We start from the raw sequence: 17556 nt of genomic DNA on the forward strand, positions 1-17556 counted from the left end.
GTTTTAATATAACAATAATAAAAATAATTTGAGCAGGAGTACGGACAGTAAAAATCTCAACATTTTTGTATATTTAAAAAATATGTTTGAGGTCAAAAAGGAGAGGACATATCCGAGGAGTAGGTAATCTTAAGTTTACGCGGTAATAAATGAAACATGCTTACTTAAAGGATATAAATTATTTGATAATAAAAATGATTTTTCGCATTCCTACAACATGGCCTTTCCTTTCCGATTAGACGCTTAAATAAATAGTCATGAAATCAGTTATTTATAAAAACAATTTATTTTTTGTAATACAAATCATGCGACAATGAACTGGCTTGTTCTATTATTCAATGAAATTGAAATATGTATTGTGACAAGTGTCGTGGAAGCACATTGCCAGCAAGAAGTCCTGCTGACTACTGTATGCGGTCAACCCACAGAACCGTTACACGCTCGTGTACGTACATACGTGCGAGTAATCGAGTAGCACGTCGTTGCGTTACATCAGAAATTTATTAAACGGGGTTATGCAAATCTCTCATTTATCTAGAGGACAAGGTTGCGTCATTGACAAGGTAACTCGAGCCAACTATGTTTTACATAATTTTTTATTAAAATCGTACCTAACATATTTACATTTACATTTACATACATAATCTTGGCGAAGTCGGTATTGTTGGAATAATGTTAACCGAGAACTCGTAGGAAATGCTGGCTGCGCTGGTGGTTACTTGTGAAGTCAAAAACCGAAGAAGCAAAGAAGGCGCGCGTGAAGAGCCTTTAAAGAGCCAAAGTGAACCTTCTCTCACACGGGGAGAACAGGTTCCTGGCTCATGGTTACCGTGTATTCACCGAGCTGAAAACCTTGAGCCTCGCGGATGGAGAACAATACATCAACGCATCTCTCTCTTCTCTCTGATGCTGCGGTTACTTTTTCCAAAGATGCTGTACAAATCGAAAATTTCGAATCTGCTTCTAAACTTAAAGAAACGACAAGATTCCTTATTCCCCTTCACATCTGAAGTTGAAAAGTAAATCCTTTCTTCTTGTGGAACATCTACCACGCAGAAATAATAGAGAATTAAGAGTCAAATTTTCATGTGTGAAATGTTAAAAGGATTCACGTAATTAAGTTATTTCGACTCTCATTGCTGTTGAAAAATTATTTTCAAATTTCAATAGACGTTTAACTTTTATTACAATAATTTTTATGGTCAAGTGTTTGTGATTAGTATTAAGTTTCTCATAAGAGGTAAGGTATCTAAAAATGAAATCGAACTTTATTCATAAATACCTTAAGTCCCTAAAAACTTAATCACGTCCTTTCAAGAGCTTTACCAAGCAGTATACTTTTCTACGGAATCTGATTGTTCATTCTACTACCGGTAGAACTCGTTTAAATAAATGAACTTCGTATGGACGAGAAGCTAGATTCCAAGGAATGACTCGTCACCCTCAGTTTACACGTGAGCAGATGTCATTTCTTAGAAGTTGTCTAAAAGATCCGGAAGACGGAGAAGATGCGACTGATGATGGAAGATGTGAATCGGTGGCGAGGCGAGTTCCACAGGCGAGTGTGTGTACGCACCTGATCAAGCCGCCCCCACACTCTGTATACTCTGTGGTGAGCCGAGAGCATACTGTCGGAAATCAAGATGGCGAGGAGCGGTGGGGCCCAGAACGAGTCCCCTGCCCCTGCCTGTTGCCTACCCTGAATGTCCCTGACTCTCGGCTCCCGGCCGGTCGGTCCTCGGCTCAGTCAGTTGCTGTTCGTACGCCAGGCCCCGTTGATGCGTCTACGCGGCCTGCTCCGAGGATATTCGAAAAGTATTCGTTCGAGCCGGCTCGGACACAACGACGTGACGCGAGAAAGAGAGAAAGAGAAAGAGAGAGAGACCGCGAGTCAAGCATCGCTATTAACTCTCGGCTCTCGGCGCACACGACGCGCTTATCATCATTCTTAATAATTCCCCCATCCCTCTCTCTTTCTCTTCTCTCGGCTTTAGATCCGTTTGATTTGATATCGCGAGGGTCAAAAGCGAGATCCACGGTCTGTCGGTCGGTCGGTCGGTGATCGAACGGTGACACGAAGAGGTGCGAGGTGATTAAACGGTCGGTGGTCGCGCGTGTCCGGTGTCGCATTCTGTTTCATCTCATCTCCGGAAGAGAGGAAGTCAGGATATTTGGAAGATTTCAAGACGTACGAGCCAGTAGTAGTGAAACAGTTGCCGCATTATTGGCTCGTAGGGAAACAAAGGAACCACGGTTTCGGAAGGATCGACGATATACGATCGGCTCTCGTAGCGGTCGATCGTGCTAGCTGGCTAGCAGTGCTAAGGAAAAAGGTATTATTGAATGCTCGCGATTCATTTGTTCTCGTGGTAAAGTGATTGAATTCGGTAGTGGATTCAAGAGTTTTCGAGAGGTCACCGAGCTCAAGGTTTGTACGATATGTAAATCGCGCGTCTAAGCTAGATAACATTTATCGCGAAACAAGTTTCTTCACATGTCGCCGGGTGTCAAATCGCGAGACAACGAACGGGGGATCAGCGTGAAGTTGCGTTACATTATGTTTACGTTTACGTATCGGATCGGTCACGGCTCGTAAACACTAGTTGTAACCTATAAAAGCAAGGGCACAAATTTTTTTAGACAGTCACGTGCCCTTACGATTAATGAAACTAATCGTTTTCGCTGTACCGTTGTACACGCGGCTTATTAAGGTCGCTCAATCGACCCCAATTGTCCGAGCATGCACTGAAAGGTTTAATTATATGTATATTCCGCGACGGCGAACAATCACGCGTGTTTGATGTCATCGATGAATGCTCGATCGTTTCGAGGAAAACGGAAAACGGATAGAAATTCGCTTCTCGGAATAGAAATATAAGTACCGCAGTCATGCTAACGGTTTATGCTACAGCAAATTCGTTTGGGCTTCCATAAAACTTTCCATTGGTTTTAATTACGGTCGTCCTAAGATATCCTCTCGGCTCTCTTCGACGGGGACAAAGACGGTTCGGGCTTTACCTGAAACTTCTTGTTCAAACTGGGAAATCTAATGTAAGTTAGTCTGGGCGTTCGCGATAAGTTTCCAGATTGAGATAAAGTCCTGGCGAGATAAAAAATGGTGGTAGCCTTTCGTACAATACAATGGTCCGTAAATGTGCAACGCTATCTGTTTAACGCTATGGTGAACCGTGGTCTGTGTACACAGATATGTAGGAGATTTAAACACGTTTCTGAGACTTGGAGAGATAGCGCATGTACAGTAACTTTCACTAATATTCGGACGTGTTTCAAGACTGAATTTCTTTTTTAATACTGGACCAAACTATTTAACTGTCCGTAGGGTATTAAATGTATTAAATATAACTGTATTTTTTTCAACATCAATCAAACATGTAACATTCTCATACTTGTTCATATTTATTCAATATTGACCTGAAATGTGGAACGCATCGATCTCGGTGTCGGTAAAATGAAAAATAGCAACGGCTGTTAACCTCGTTCGAAAGCTGTTAGAAGCCAGGGTGTCTGTCGCAGAACTGGTTTATCCGGAATCCCATCCCCTACAGGATCGAACGAACGACTCTGATCTCCCCCGTGAACTGACAATACAATTTCCAACTTCGAGCAACGAAAATACATCTTAAAGTTGTATTTTCCCTTAAATAAAAACAATGACAAAACATTGACATTTTAACTATTATTAGATATTATATTAATAGAATACTGTACAAAAATAAAAATTTTGCGAGGCTAGTACAAAAATTGTTTTATCTTGAATTCTTACGTTGAATGGTAAAATTTTCACTTCATTTATGAAAAAATATAAATGTAACAGTGAGAGAATTTTGTGTAATTGTTAATAAAAGTTTTAAGAATATTTTAAAGTTGAAATGATATCAATTTCGGGGATATTATTTAAGGCAGACAGTAACAAGTAAGTAAACTCATCTAACTATGTTATGAATCTTATTTCCCTGTAAGTATTGGATATTTTATATAAAACATCTATAAAAAATAACTTTGGACGTTTTATCACATTTCTCGATCTTCTAGCAAAGATGTTACGACTCGTACAATCTTAAATGACTTCAGTGAATAGGATGAACGTCAACGATGCGAATGTTATAATTAGAAACTTCATAAAATACGTCATAAATATTTATGCACGCTAATCGCGCGCACTTGTAATAAAATAATAGTTTACAGTTCCGTGCACTGTTGATGCAACATATCACTGGTAATGTGCCATAAAATGCGATACACGTATCGCGGTCAACAGTTTCCTCGTTCTTCTACTCTTTGGGTTACTACATAAGTATACATCCACCGTGCGTTCCCATTCGTAGGAACAACTTCTACTACAAATGGTGATTCACGAAACTTAAGGAGGATATTACTGTACACTCATTTCCGGAATTATAGCGGGAAGTGTCGTTTAAACAAAGCAGATCACTTCATCTCAGAACGATACGCTACCAGCATTGTCTCGCGTTTCCAGTTCAGATCACTGCATTCAGTCTCATCTCTACGTTGCGGATTTTATGATTTTACAACAAAACTGAGTATGTGAAACACGTAAAAAATATATATAGTGGACAGAAGTGCACAAAGTATCAAAAAGAAAATGCATAAAAATCCGTCGTCATCTGAATCCAGTAAATCCAGTATCATCTCACTTGTAACTACCAAATGATTTTAATGGCAGAAAACTTGCATCACGGCTTTTTCATCTTTCTCAATCGATGCCGTAAAATCGCTGCAGCATTCACCTTTCACTCGGCAAACGCCCTTCACCGCGAGAATATTGTTCGTCCACGATAACGACGGTGACGTATCGAGTAAGTTTATAATCATCGATAATCGGTATTCGGTTTGATCCATTGAAACTTTGCAAACCGTTGTTCGATATATCCTTGAACGAATTTCATGGCGCACGCTTGTGAAAGCCGACGATTTTCCTGTTGCAACCTGTAATAAATCGTCGACTTCATGGAGGTCGCGATATCCGATTCGCGTTCCCTCGTTCAATTTCAAAAGCTTTTTATCGCTACGGGAGATATGTTGCACACATTTTGAGGGAATATTCTGAGAAAAGTGTATTGGATAACGACTACGCTCGAGGAACGTACGGGGAATGGGCAGCAAGGCTCAGGACTTGGTAGGCAGAAAGAAAAGTTTGTTCTGTAGAACGACAAGGTGTGTTTACCGAATAATTTTACGACTGAAGAGGGTTCCCATGTTTCCCTTGAGGTAGACAGTGTCGACACGTATCGGGTACATCCAACCAACTTCGTCGTCCTTTTTCCTTTTATTTTCCTACCGTGAAAATAACAAGTAACTAGACTGCGAATTTTAAAACATTTATGCTGGTCGATCGAGAGATCCGTTGCAATATATACTCGATTGATATTTTATGCATCGTTTAAAATGGATAAAATTCAGTCTAAGAATAATGTCGACCGCTTCGCGGTCCGTTGGAACTGTATAAAAAAACTAAAGATTTCTCTATCGATGAAGCGCGATCGATGCCACGTATTCTGTTCGCCGGTTTAGAGTTTCTAGCACAATCGAACGATCGAGCCGGGTCTTAAAAATTCTGAGGCGTGGTTGCCGCGAACGCACAGAGCTAACTGTAAATCTTGTTTCCATACGGTATTCCTGTACTCGTCCTTACATCTTTACGTCTGGAGAAGACGTCCTACGCAATCGTAGTCATCGCATTTCAAAAACCGTTAGCTCTCTCGTTTGGTGTAATGGAGGACAGAGGTCAAAAGTGAAATCCATCATATTTTGTGAAAACCTCTTTTTAATTAAAAACTAAGGGATTAAGAATTTAATTTCTTCTAAAGAAAGCGCGGTAGCAGAGGAAGCAATTTCCTGTCGGAGAATCGAATCAAGTGCATTTGCATAGAAGATGAGAATCGCGCGGTTCCATTATCCAAGACTGCCATAAGGCGAACTAATCTCATTTCGGAGATACTGAACGTAATTAATCAAGGTCGGCGATCTTTCCGCTTGCTGATGAAAATGCATGAGCGTTCCCAGCCTATTCGATACACGATACTCGCGATGAATGAACTCGTACTCGAACAGGAAAACTATCTGATTTAATCAAACGAGATTTAATTCCCTTTAATCATTGCGTTCTCATCGTAATCAGTTAAATGGGCTTGTGTAACTCCTCTAGACTGTTTGACAAGGGAGAAATCCGTAAGGGCGATTGAATCTGGATAAATTCAGAGGCTCGTTTATCCTATCCAGGCTAATTATTAAGACGATCGTAAATCTCGACGGCTGGCGGTTAGCTCTTCGCTAACGGCTCTCAGTCGCCGGCATTATCCTTCATTAGCTTCGGCCGCGGCCACATAAATCGTGTCTCCCCGGCCGCAATTATCGATTCTCCAGTGTGTGGCATCGCGCATAAATTCCGTGCAAATTAAGAACACTGGTTTACAGCGAGCTTAACGCGGCGACGATCGAAGGCTCATCTTCAGACGCATCGTAATGCATTCAGTAAAGAGCAAAACTGAGTCAACATCTCATCAATCACAGTTTTTACGACTTTTCGCTTAAAATCTACATGTTTGAATGCCGCTTCTCTCGATACCAACTGATTTCAGTGAACTTTTCACCATTTCAAAATATATTGCACAAAGTTTCATGACAAAATGTTGAAAAAGCTACTTTCTCTTTTTTCCTTACAATTTCTATCAATATCAATTTTCTTCACACGTCACTTAGTAAACTAATCTACTTAACTATTAAAATTGTGTAAAATTGCATGTATAAGTTTAATAAAAAGTAGTCTGGAGAGCGAGGCTGGGTGCTCGAAGCCATGAGCGGACCTCGTGATATTTCACCGAATAAGGAACCAATCGGGTTCACCAAAACCTGTTTTCTCCGGGGGCCCGGGCTCGGAACTCGATACGAACGATTCGTGCACGCGAAGCTACCCGTTGCGGTCGTGCGAAACGTGTTGAAAAACCACCGTCTCGCGGCTACTCGGGATTCCGATCCGTGCCTTCAGTTTTCAACGTTAACACCGGTTGATTACTGCGGACAGAAGCTCGGCAAGAAATCGTTACTAAATGCCCTAAGATTTCCATTAACAACCTAATTATGTGCATATCTAAACGCTATTCAATTAGCCACTTTCACGGTGTAATAAAATAATTGTAATAGTTCTAATTACGATTGCATTAGAGATCCCCGTGAGGAAAATGTACGTAATTCGTTCGGCGGAGAGCGTGAAATGTAGTGTTAAACGGGGAAAGAAGTTCTGTAGGAAGGTCTAATGAGTTGTTTGAATAATCGTTGAGAGGCCGTTTTCTATACACAGACACGGTGTCAGCGTGTCCACTTTCAACGCGAGGCGACACGGCGAAAACCGCGGCCATTCCCCCTCTCTTCCATGGTTTTACGAGAAGCAGCCGAGTATAACTGGTTTGACTTGTGTGTTCGTTAACCGAGAACATTTCGGAGAAGCGCGGAGAAGGAATTGTAAAACGCATAGTTGTCTCGAAAACTCTCGACTCGGTACTCCGCCGTGTGTAGAATGTATGCATGTATTTGCATAAAACCCGAGGATGAAAGAGCAGAAAGAATCGTTTTACAGAAAATATGTATGATATAATGCAGGCTTAAATTCCAACGTTGCTAAAAATCTTCTACTCACTTCAGATTATTAATAAGTAGACTCCGGGTTTTTTTGTATTTATAGAAAAATTATATCTACAGAAAATATAAGGAATTCATTCAATGCTCAAGGACACAGAAAATGTCAAAAGTGAAATGCATGTAGTAAATGTTTCTATCGTTCAATTCCTGTTCCCGTCACGATTTCTATTGACTGACTTGATGTTATAATATAAAATTATATAGCAAAAAGAGCCAGTGAATAGAAATGGAGATACTATATTATGGTTTTTTAAAATACAAAAGAAATTCTTATTTAAATTTCATTTTTTAGATTACAAATGATTTATTTTGCATAAAGATTCGCAGTCTATTGATAAGGAATAGCGAGAGACTACTACATTCTTCTTGCTTTTATTTTTTCCTCAGTGAGTAAAATCTCGTTATCTTGCATTCTAGGAATAAAATTACAACCTACTCCGAGAAACAGACTGAATACATTAATTGTGCAACGATCAATGCGATTGGAGTTCTAAGGAAATGTCGCAGATCACTTTGAATCGTCCGTCACGTTGGAACGAGCATAGAATTAGATCTGAAATTACATTCTGAACGCGTACGTGCTGATGGACAGCGTTCCTTATAAAAAAATGCAAATGTAGTCAGCTCGTAACGTTACACTTTATGACGTGCAGAAGTCCGACGTTTTACAGCGTACGTCTGCACGTTTACTGGAAATCGGAACGTTGAATTCGCTGGGACAGTGGACGTCTGACGCTGGCAATCCTGCACGCTTGCAAATTGACCCCCTTGAACGGCACGTGCCTCGTCTGCTGTCGATTAATTAACTAATAAACTTCCACGTCCTCTAAGGCGGCTATTTTAGCTCGCGTCCCAGCGGTCTCGGGTCGTTACAACAGTCTTATGCAAAACCTGACCAAGAATTCTGGTGACTTGTGCGAATCCATTGCTTAAACAAGACTTTTTTTTTTATACGCCCATTGTTGAAAATGTGAAATAAGGATTGCATTGTTGATTGGATTTTTTGCCGTGGGAAAAGAGGGAACGCTTGGAAGACGAAAATCCTGCACGGTCGGCGTCGTTGGTCGCGGTTGGTGGCCGCGGTTCTTAGCCCTCGAGCCCCAAGGTGCGCTTTTGTTTCGCCACTGAGAACAATCCATGGTCTGAAGAGCTCGGGGCCCGGGGCCAGTGCGTTACGTACATCGATCCTCGCGTACATCTGCCGTTTCCGGCTGCAACCCTTTCTTCCTCTGCTACTGGTGCTCCTCGAAAGCCAGGAAATACGAAACGACGATACGATCGCGTTACGATTTATCCAATTAGTATCTTCAAATCTTTTTCTCACTCTCATAGACTGCAAATTATATGCAGTACAAAACACGTCTTTGCTGTGCGTTTAAAAGAAATGTGTTTCAGCTTTTGATGTTCTGTAGAGTTTTGTATATTTATAATTGTTGAATAAAATTTTTTCTAACACGCGTTTACGTTTTCTCAAAGTGTATTCTTGTAAACCCATATTTTTGGCCAATTTTGTGGGTAACATTGATAGTCTACCTTATCGCCTAGCTATCAAAGTCTACCCTCTTAATTACCTGACGTAAATGATTACGTCGATAGTGTCCGGCAGTTGTTTTAATCTTGCGACAAATTCGTCAAGTACATCGTTGTAGCTAATTGCACGGGGTTTCGCGAAAAGGTTATTCGAACCGATTAAAAATCTAAGATACTACGCGCGGTGCGTCGTCACGCGAGCCTATGTACCCTACGTGCTGTCTTGTTCGTTCTCAAGTACATTGACTCACCCGTGTGTGCGGTGTGACTGAGTTACTCGATAGGAATGTAAATGCCTCGTGCGTTGGCGGCCGTATCAATGACAAAGACCCGGTTCGATCGCGATTTACCCGTGCAACGTAGTTCGCGCTCGTCATAGATCCCGAGAGCGTTCGAACCAGGAGATGAGTGTCCGGTAACCGTGTTCATTTCATCTCTTTAAACCTGTAACCCTTGCAAACCGCGAGCGACAATAGCTCTGGCAAACAATAATATGCAACACCGACTCGGGTGTCCAAATCCTCTTCACGCACGACTCGCACGTGTAGATTAACATCGGAGTGTGCGTTGGCCTGTTGTTGTCTCCATTACATTCTGTGTTTGATCGACCGAGACAATGTCGTTTGGTTGTTTCCAGGAACACGGTAATCGAAATCAGCAGCGATGGCGGTGTTTGGCTTGGTCTCGGCGGTGGCCGGGTTCGTCAAGGTACGATACCTCGTCGACAAGGCGATCATCGACAACATGATCTTCAGGGCGCACTACAGGATCACCGCAGCCATCCTGTTCGCCTGTTGCATCATCGTTTCCGCGAACAACTTAATAGGCAAGTTTCTACGTTTTTCAAGATCAGCAAGAAAGGCGACGAGAATTTATTCCGAGTACGATGAGTCCTTTAATATTCGGACATAGTTCTCACATACACGTCTCAATTGTAGTGAGGAAGTCGTGAACAACTGTGATTTTTTAATTGCTTGTACCTCATTTTTATGAAACTTTGTATATGCACATAACTTACTTAGACCTACAAGCGGGATGTTCCAACTTTTTATCAGAAACCGTAATCAAAAAATTAAAAGTCATGTCCTTTATTTTTTTATTCGAAATTTCGACGAATAGTATTTTTTTTACGCGTTGTTTAGTAAATTGACACTATTTCCAGCAAGCGATGTCTTTTGATATTGTCACCTAAAATTATTATCATTAGTTTAATCGCTCTTCCTTGATTTAATTAATTAATTTAACAATCAGTATAATAGAAATAGTGTTAAGCATTCTAAAATCCTATAGACAATTAACTTGTTTGGCTGACTATTAAAAAAATTATTCCGTTTTGCAGAGTGTCCGAATATTAATGGAAATTACTGTATGTACTCATTTTGCAACGGTCTCACGTGCTCAAACTCTACTTGTCAATTGTAAATGTAAACTTAACTGGTAGAACATTCACATGGGAAAGAATGTTTTGTCTGTAGATAGTGTTTATTCTCCCATTTACGACGAGACTCCTAACGATTGTGCAAAGCTTTTAACCAGAGACGGTTTTCAAACTACTTGACAATTTCGTTTCTTAAAGTAAAATTCGTTACTTGGAAGATTTTGCAAGACGAAATTCAGAGATGGAGCTAAATATAAGTACTCGTTTTATCCCCATTTCGACGGTCAGTTTATAAATGTATTAAGAGAGAAAAATGATCTTATCTGCGGGCACGAGAGTGGGTCGTAGATCAACGACGGTTACATAAACGCGTAGGGCGCGCAGACGGTAGCGATTTAACAGTGGTGTCTCGTTTCGAGGACACCACGTGCTTGGTTATCAGAAGCGGTAACAGTCGCTCATCATGCAGAGGCCTCCAGAACAGATTTACAAACGTGCCCGTTTAAAGATTCGCACACATGCCGGTTGCGTAATTCTAAACATCGCGTTTACAATCGCGAATGAGCAACCCGACGTGGTTACTCTCGTTTCGACAGTCACCGATCCTATTATAGAACACGAGTTCTATCTTTACGACTCATTAATTGCATCTGCAGACATTAGAAATATTGCTCGTATAGTAGAGATATAACAACTGCAATCAAACAGCAGGGTTGCTGCCCTTTACACTTTGAATTAAAAAACTCGTGATAACACGCTGTCAACCGAGCGTGTCAATAGTTCTATCCCGGAAATATCTGGATAGAACTTCTTATTATAGCAAATATTAATTTCAATTACGTATTATGTAACACTTGATTTGAAATTCATATACAAATTAATTTAAGTACAAATAATAAACAAATGAATTAAGTATAACAGTTGATATCCTATTCTTGAAGTGTATTCACCTCAGTGCCAGTCGAACATTGAAAAAATGAGGCATCGATTTATTATTATTTTCGGATCTTGTTAGGAAGATATACTAATCGAAAATGAGTCGAGAGTCACTGTCGCAAGCTATAAGGAGCAAGATATATCTATTCAGAATATCAATATTATATTTCAATGCATAAATCATAAAAACACGTTTGTTAAATTGGTAAATGTTTTATTTCGCATAAGAAACTACAATCTTTTTAATCGTGATTGGTAAAAGCGGTTGCGTTCGAATTCGATCGCGCAGCTTGAAGTCCTCGAGTCGAAAAGGACGGAGCGAGTAATCGATGACGGTTGGTCGGCAGGTGATCCGATAAACTGTCTGAGCGACGGAGGGGTAGCGGAGAACGTGATAAACACGTACTGCTGGATCACGTACACGTTCACCCTACCGCATCAGACCGCGAAGCAGGTCGGCACCCACGTGGCCCACCCGGGCCTCGGCACCGACGTAGGGGAGAAGAGGTACCACTCGTATTACCAGTGGGTGCCGTTCATGCTGTTCTTCCAAGGTATCCTGTTCTACGTGCCTCACTGGATGTGGAAGCAGTGGGAAGAGGGCAAGGTCAGAATGATATCCGAGGGCATGAGGGGCGCCATGCTCGATAACAAGGACGAACGACAGGCGAAGGCTCACCGGTTGGCTAAATACGTGTTCGACACGTTGACGCTGCACAACACCTACGCTGCCGGTTACTTCTTCTGCGAGGCCCTCAACTTCGTTAACGTGGTGAGTACACCGATGATGAAACGGTCGTACCTCTTTGCGGGACGATCATGAAAGCGCTTTAACGCGTTTCCTCTCTGCCTTTCATGCGACGAAAATTACTCTTTTCAAACGCCGCGTAAATCCTCTCTTGTGAATGAGAATTTCCTCGCTGAAACCGCGCTTAATGGGAGATTAGCGAATTTAAAAAGACCGGATTCGTTACAATTCAATGCTCCTTTCATTTCTACCTGCTGTGCATTATTCCTTGAATAAATTAATTTTTTAATTGCTATTAATTGAACGTTATTTTTTTTAGGTGAGCAATATGTTCTTCATCGACACCTTCCTCGGCGGTGCCTTCCTCTCGTACGGCACAGATGTGCTCAAGTTCAGCAACATGAACCAAGAACAGCGCAGCGATCCAATGGTCGAAGTCTTCCCACGCGTTACAAAATGTACTTTCCACAAATTCGGTGCTTCTGGGACTATTCAAAAGTTCGATGCTCTCTGCGTTCTTGCCCTGAACATTCTCAACGAGAAGATCTACATTTTCCTTTGGTTCTGGTTCATCATACTCGCGGTGCTGTCGGGTCTAGCTTTGCTCTACAGCATGGCGGTAGTTTTGCTGCCGAGCACGCGAGAGACTATTCTCAAGAAGCGATTTAAGTTCGGCACGTCGACCAGCGTCAGTGCGCTTATTAGAAAGACACAGGTAAATATTGGCATCACACCTCTTCATAAACTAGTGATTCAACTTGTCGCGTCGGTTGTACGTATATTTTAGAGACTCGTGTTCTTCATTGATTTCATATTTCCCTCGTTGTAAACGCATTGCACGACTCGTTTCTCGAAGTAACGAGCGAATCGCGATCTGTGATACGTTTCGTGACAAGCATCCATTATTATCATTTCGCGTGTAAATTTTCAGGTCGGCGACTTCCTGTTGCTTCACCTGCTGGGACAGAACATGAACGTGATGATGTTCAACGAGGTATTGGATGAACTATGCCGCCTACTAAACGTCGGCTCGACGAGCGGCGCGTCACCGACCTCGCTCCCATCGGCGCCCAGCACCCTCGAGATGTCACCCATCTACCCGGAGATTGAGAAATACGCGAAAGACACCGAGATATAAAGCGTTTCCTTCTTCGCGTCCTCTTCAACTTTATCTCTGCCTTCTATGTATTGTGATATACTGCCTAGGGTGGATCCGACACCGGGCTTACCGTTTGTGCTATCGAGGGTGAAAACGCGCCAGCCGGAGGTACAAGGTCTTGCCATTTTCTTAACGCGCCCGAATAGCTGAAGGAAATTACGCAGAAATAGTGTGAACTATTGCGCGTGTTTCTAACACCACCCGTGGCACAAACTAGCGTTAGATTATCAAAGGAATATGTAACGTAGGCGATATCGCAGCCGGTTCGTCAGCTAATGCCTACGCACCGGTCGTTTATCGCTGATAAATTATGTAGTAAGCCGAATTTCACGTGCACAATCGTTGCTCGATTATCTCTAACGCTCTTACGTCAAGTTATCGCGTTCTCCACCCCGTAATTAAGGGTTACGATATACGCGACGAGCACGCGAAGGCAACGTAAAGTGAACACTGCTATTTTTCTCTTGATTCTTCCAAAAATGTCGCATCATTGCGCGAATTCCTACTCGTTCACATTCCTTTTCGTATAAATGAGCGCATCGTGATGAAATAAGTGCCTTTTACCGAGCGCGTTGAGCTTCGTTCCACGCTCCGTTGACATCGTTTTCAATTCGACCGATTGCGATGTTGTTTCGTTGAATTACATGATTAATACATATTCCAATCATTCCGTTCGTATTCCTTATGAAACAAATTGTATTCATTTCGATTCGAAAGAGGTCGTACAAGATTTTTTCGATTTAAAACTTTGTATAAATACAAACCGTCGATAAATGTCATCGCGAGCCTGCAGCAAATTATGCATTGTTTGTATAAACAGCTCCCACCTACTCCGTCACTATATAATATGTATAAGGTAAGACGGAACCGTCCTGACGATTCTTTGTCTATCTGCGTTTAATTGGTGCATTCGTCGTAATGAAATTAACGAGAACGATGTTACGTTACTTTTCATTTGAATATTTGTCGTTTCAAAATTCCACTTACGGGCATTTCCAATTATCCGCAGCAATATTTATCCACGAATCTCTTCGAAAGAAATTAGAGTATATATATATATAGATAGATAGTTTATATATATCAAATTTTAATTGGTACAGAGATTTATGAGTAGATTAAGATAAGTGTTTTGAATATTTGAATTTATTCAATTCGATATACGTATGTTTGCATTTTTACTTATATTAAAAATTGTACAAAGAGTTTGAATTCGAATATCGTTAGGGGTACCTAACGATGTTTCCAGCATCGGCGGAGGTCCGTTCGTTAAAATTCGACGAGGAAGCACGTCGGATGGAAACGAATCGGATTTCCCTGAACGAAGCATAATAGCGCTGACGTATAACGTGGAATTACTATTCGATGCTCATGTTTGTTTCCACGTCTCGCGAGGATTAATCGAAGCGAGAACATAGTATAATGCTGCCGACATAAGTGTATGCAACTTACAATTACTTCGTGACTATCCAGTAGTTAATACGTAGCTCATAAAGTATGTTGTATCTGCTATTAGTCGCAAGTTCCAAGTGATATATATTATATATTGATTAGTCGTTTAAGTTGAACGAGACCAGATGTGCCTTCTATTATATTTAGAATTTATCGAGTGTTTCAATGCGTCGAACTGTACGCGAATGCTCATTAAGGAGATCGAAGTAAACGCGAAGACTGCCAACAAACATTGATGTAACGGGAGCGAACATAAAGACAAATTATAGAATAAATGTATACTCTTTCTATACATCGCGTCGAGTTTGGATCAACCCGATGGCGAACCGTAATCGGTGTCCGTGCCATTTCTCAACGAATTGAAGCAACCAACGATTGGAGGAAGCTCGTAATCGTTCAATAAATTCCATCAAGTACATTGGTCAGAAATACGCGCTGCAACTTAATAATATATGATAACTCACCGGTTTCCCCAGTCCACCTTGTTGATGATACGCAGCTTCAACTCCCGGGTTTGATCGGTGGTGAGTGTGCCGGCCAAAAGTTGTCGACGCCATTCCAACAGCTCCCGCATCACTTTCCGCAGCGTGTTGAACTTGTAGTTCTCCCGCTCCTGAATTCGTACCAGCGAAAACATTTAAATTAGTAACAATGTAGAGAGACGCGTGGAAGGCTTTTGACCTGTCTCGCGCCTCTTTCATTGTAATTTCATCGAGTCGTGAGTGGTTCAAAGCAGAACCTCGTTAATAGTCTGCAGCATGAAAATCTCTACGCTTCGCAGTAAGGATTCGGGTGTGGGTGAAAACCCTTTTCCATTACAGTTTCTTGGGGCAGATTATTCTTTTGCAAAATGGAACGGAGGGGTCTGCAACCTTGGAGAAAATGAACGAACAGCTCACTCACCACGTACAGTCTCTTCCAAATACCGCCCCATTCTCGTAACACGAGAGTTACCTCGCGAACGACCGGGTCCTCGAGAGGTATCACCGACTCGAACAGCCCTTCGTTTTCGATCTTGCACGGTTTCAGGTGAACGTACGAGCTGGGGAAGATCCCCTTGACCGCGCGATTCTTCGTTGAAAAGCCCCTGTACCAGCCTAGAACCGAGCCGGGAAAATCGATAACGGTCCTCCACCGTCGATGAAATACGAGCGCCTATGGATTTACCTGCACATTCCTCCAGGATCTGTACCGTCTCTCCGATTTCCAGGGGGAGGCCGTACCTGGGAGCGTCGCCTCGCCAATTGTAAACAGCTGCAAACAAGATAGAATGTAGCTGATTTAACTGTACTATCTTGGATTAAAGCGGTATTAAGGCCTTTTAAGGGAGCTGTGCTACGCGAACCAAACCGTGCAAATATTATGATTTGCAACGCAGATGGCTCTCTGCAAACGAAGTTGGAATTGGATCCTATTGAAAGCTCGGCCGTATGCACAGTTGCGATACGATATTTGATCTCAAATTATAATTACGGGATCACTGAACCGCAGCTAATTTGTCCCAGAATGGAAAACTCATTTGGTACCGATACTAAAATGGAGTGAAAGAAAACAAGTAGAAGAGGAGTATGGACAGTTTTGTGTCCTTTCGTGGAAGTGTCAGGGCCTCGATAGGCAAACTCCGGATACGCGTGACGGTGCACGCACGACGAGCCAGCTTCCGGTCCTTCCAGCGTGTTAGAGAAACGCACGCGGGATGCATCTGAATGAGCGCGTCTCCGCGTGGAAACGCACACGCGTATATATAATATAGTCTGGTATAATCCGGTGGCCAAGGAATGCGTGTACGGACGTTCGCTCGCCCACGATCGCTCGGAGAGAACAATAAACGCAGAATACATCGTCGCTTCGTCTCCGACTCAAATTATTTATTAACTTCGATTGTCAGATCATTAAATAAGTAAACCGTGAGGAAAGAAGAATGATCGAAACAGGAGATTTTAGTGAAGCATTTGGTGATAAAAAATAGTGCAACTAAAGCTTCTATCAAATAAGATTTTTAATAGACTTTAGAATTTTATGCAAAATCAAGTAGTTATTATAGCAGTCTAAAAAATGTGCTTTAAATAGATATTTATTTTATCAAATAAATATTGTAATATGCTTTTGATACGCTGTGTATTTTTATATATTACAGGCAGTGTTTATATTTTATAAATGCATAATGTTCGCAGACTACAGTAGAATTTCTGTTTTGAAACAATTTGAACGAAACAAATAAGAGAACAAGTTTAATCACGATGCATTAACGAGATTTTGAGAAAATCCTCCGGCGCGTTATGAGCGATATGAGAAATATTTTTCTTCTGGCTTTCAGGTGGTCGGACCCGAACAAAGGGAAAACGTCGACGTCGAGTTTTCCCCCGCGAGTTTTCCCAGGGAATTAAATCGATAACTCCCTTTCTCCCGTATAAAACATTCGCGATGGGGGACCACGTACGCTTTCTGCGCTCCACGCTACGAGATCCTCCCTTTTCCTTCCCGTGATGTACGGGGTGTCTGGTAATTCGGGGACACCCTCTATAGAATCGCGACATTTCCCTTCGTTATACTGTTGACCAAAAGCCCGGGACGTTTCATGTTCTTAGCTATAGCCACTGGTACAGATAAGATATACTTCTGTCAGGTTTCATAATAAAACCAGTGATGGATTATTAGGATTTAGTAAATTTATGAGAT

General features: G+C 41.7%; 2 protein-coding genes and 1 long non-coding RNA gene across 5 annotated transcripts in view; 1 reads left to right on the forward strand and 2 right to left on the reverse strand.

Annotated features, from left to right (window-relative positions):
- Positions 1-17556, reverse strand: part of spg (dedicator of cytokinesis spg) — a 41165-nt gene that overhangs the window by 15278 nt on the left and 8331 nt on the right. For both annotated transcript variants that reach the window (XM_018034494.2, XM_018034493.2), the window contains exons 2-4: positions 16045-16131; positions 15781-15974; positions 15342-15490 (exon numbers count right to left, since the gene is read on the reverse strand). In XM_018034494.2, the coding sequence (XP_017889983.1) occupies positions 15342-15490; positions 15781-15974; positions 16045-16131 (430 nt within the window). The remainder of the gene's footprint in view (positions 1-15341; positions 15491-15780; positions 15975-16044; positions 16132-17556) is intronic.
- On the reverse strand, positions 579-1664 carry LOC113465067 (uncharacterized). Its single transcript, XR_003389891.1, has 2 exons — positions 1283-1664; positions 579-1045 (listed from the first exon to the last, which is right to left on the reverse strand). It is a non-coding gene; the product is annotated as an uncharacterized LOC113465067 (long non-coding RNA).
- On the forward strand, positions 1762-15306 carry Inx3 (innexin 3). Of its 2 annotated transcripts, none has more exons than XM_018034495.2 (5): positions 1762-2333; positions 9845-10033; positions 11869-12293; positions 12589-12984; positions 13201-15169. In XM_018034495.2, the coding sequence occupies exons 2-5, from the start codon at positions 9871-9873 to the stop codon at positions 13405-13407; spliced, it is 1191 nt and encodes a 396-aa protein (XP_017889984.1). In that variant the 5' UTR covers positions 1762-2333; positions 9845-9870; the 3' UTR covers positions 13408-15169. The 2 variants fall into 2 exon arrangements, with proteins under 2 accessions (XP_017889984.1, XP_026674256.1); XM_026818455.1 differs by lacking the exon at positions 1762-2333 and adding an exon at positions 8014-8782 and having other exon boundaries at positions 13201-15306.

Source organism: Ceratina calcarata, unplaced genomic scaffold (assembly GCF_001652005.2).
Source record: "Ceratina calcarata isolate Rehan_Ccalc_2016 unplaced genomic scaffold, ASM165200v1 scaffold79.2, whole genome shotgun sequence".
In the NCBI taxonomy this organism is placed as follows: Eukaryota; Metazoa; Arthropoda; class Insecta; order Hymenoptera; family Apidae; genus Ceratina; species Ceratina calcarata.

What these genes read in the sequence shown, in the direction of transcription:
- Inx3 (XM_018034495.2), top strand. Translation starts at nt 9,871, where the DNA reads ATGGCGGTGTTTGGCTTGGTCTCGGCGGTGGCCGGGTTCGTCAAGGTA. An exon ending in CCCTCAACTTCGTTAACGTG is followed by an intron (nt 12,294 to 12,588) that starts GTGAGTACACCG and finishes TATTTTTTTTAG; the next exon opens with GTGAGCAATATGTTCTTCAT. An exon ending in CGCTTATTAGAAAGACACAG is followed by an intron (nt 12,985 to 13,200) that starts GTAAATATTGGC and finishes GTAAATTTTCAG; the next exon opens with GTCGGCGACTTCCTGTTGCT.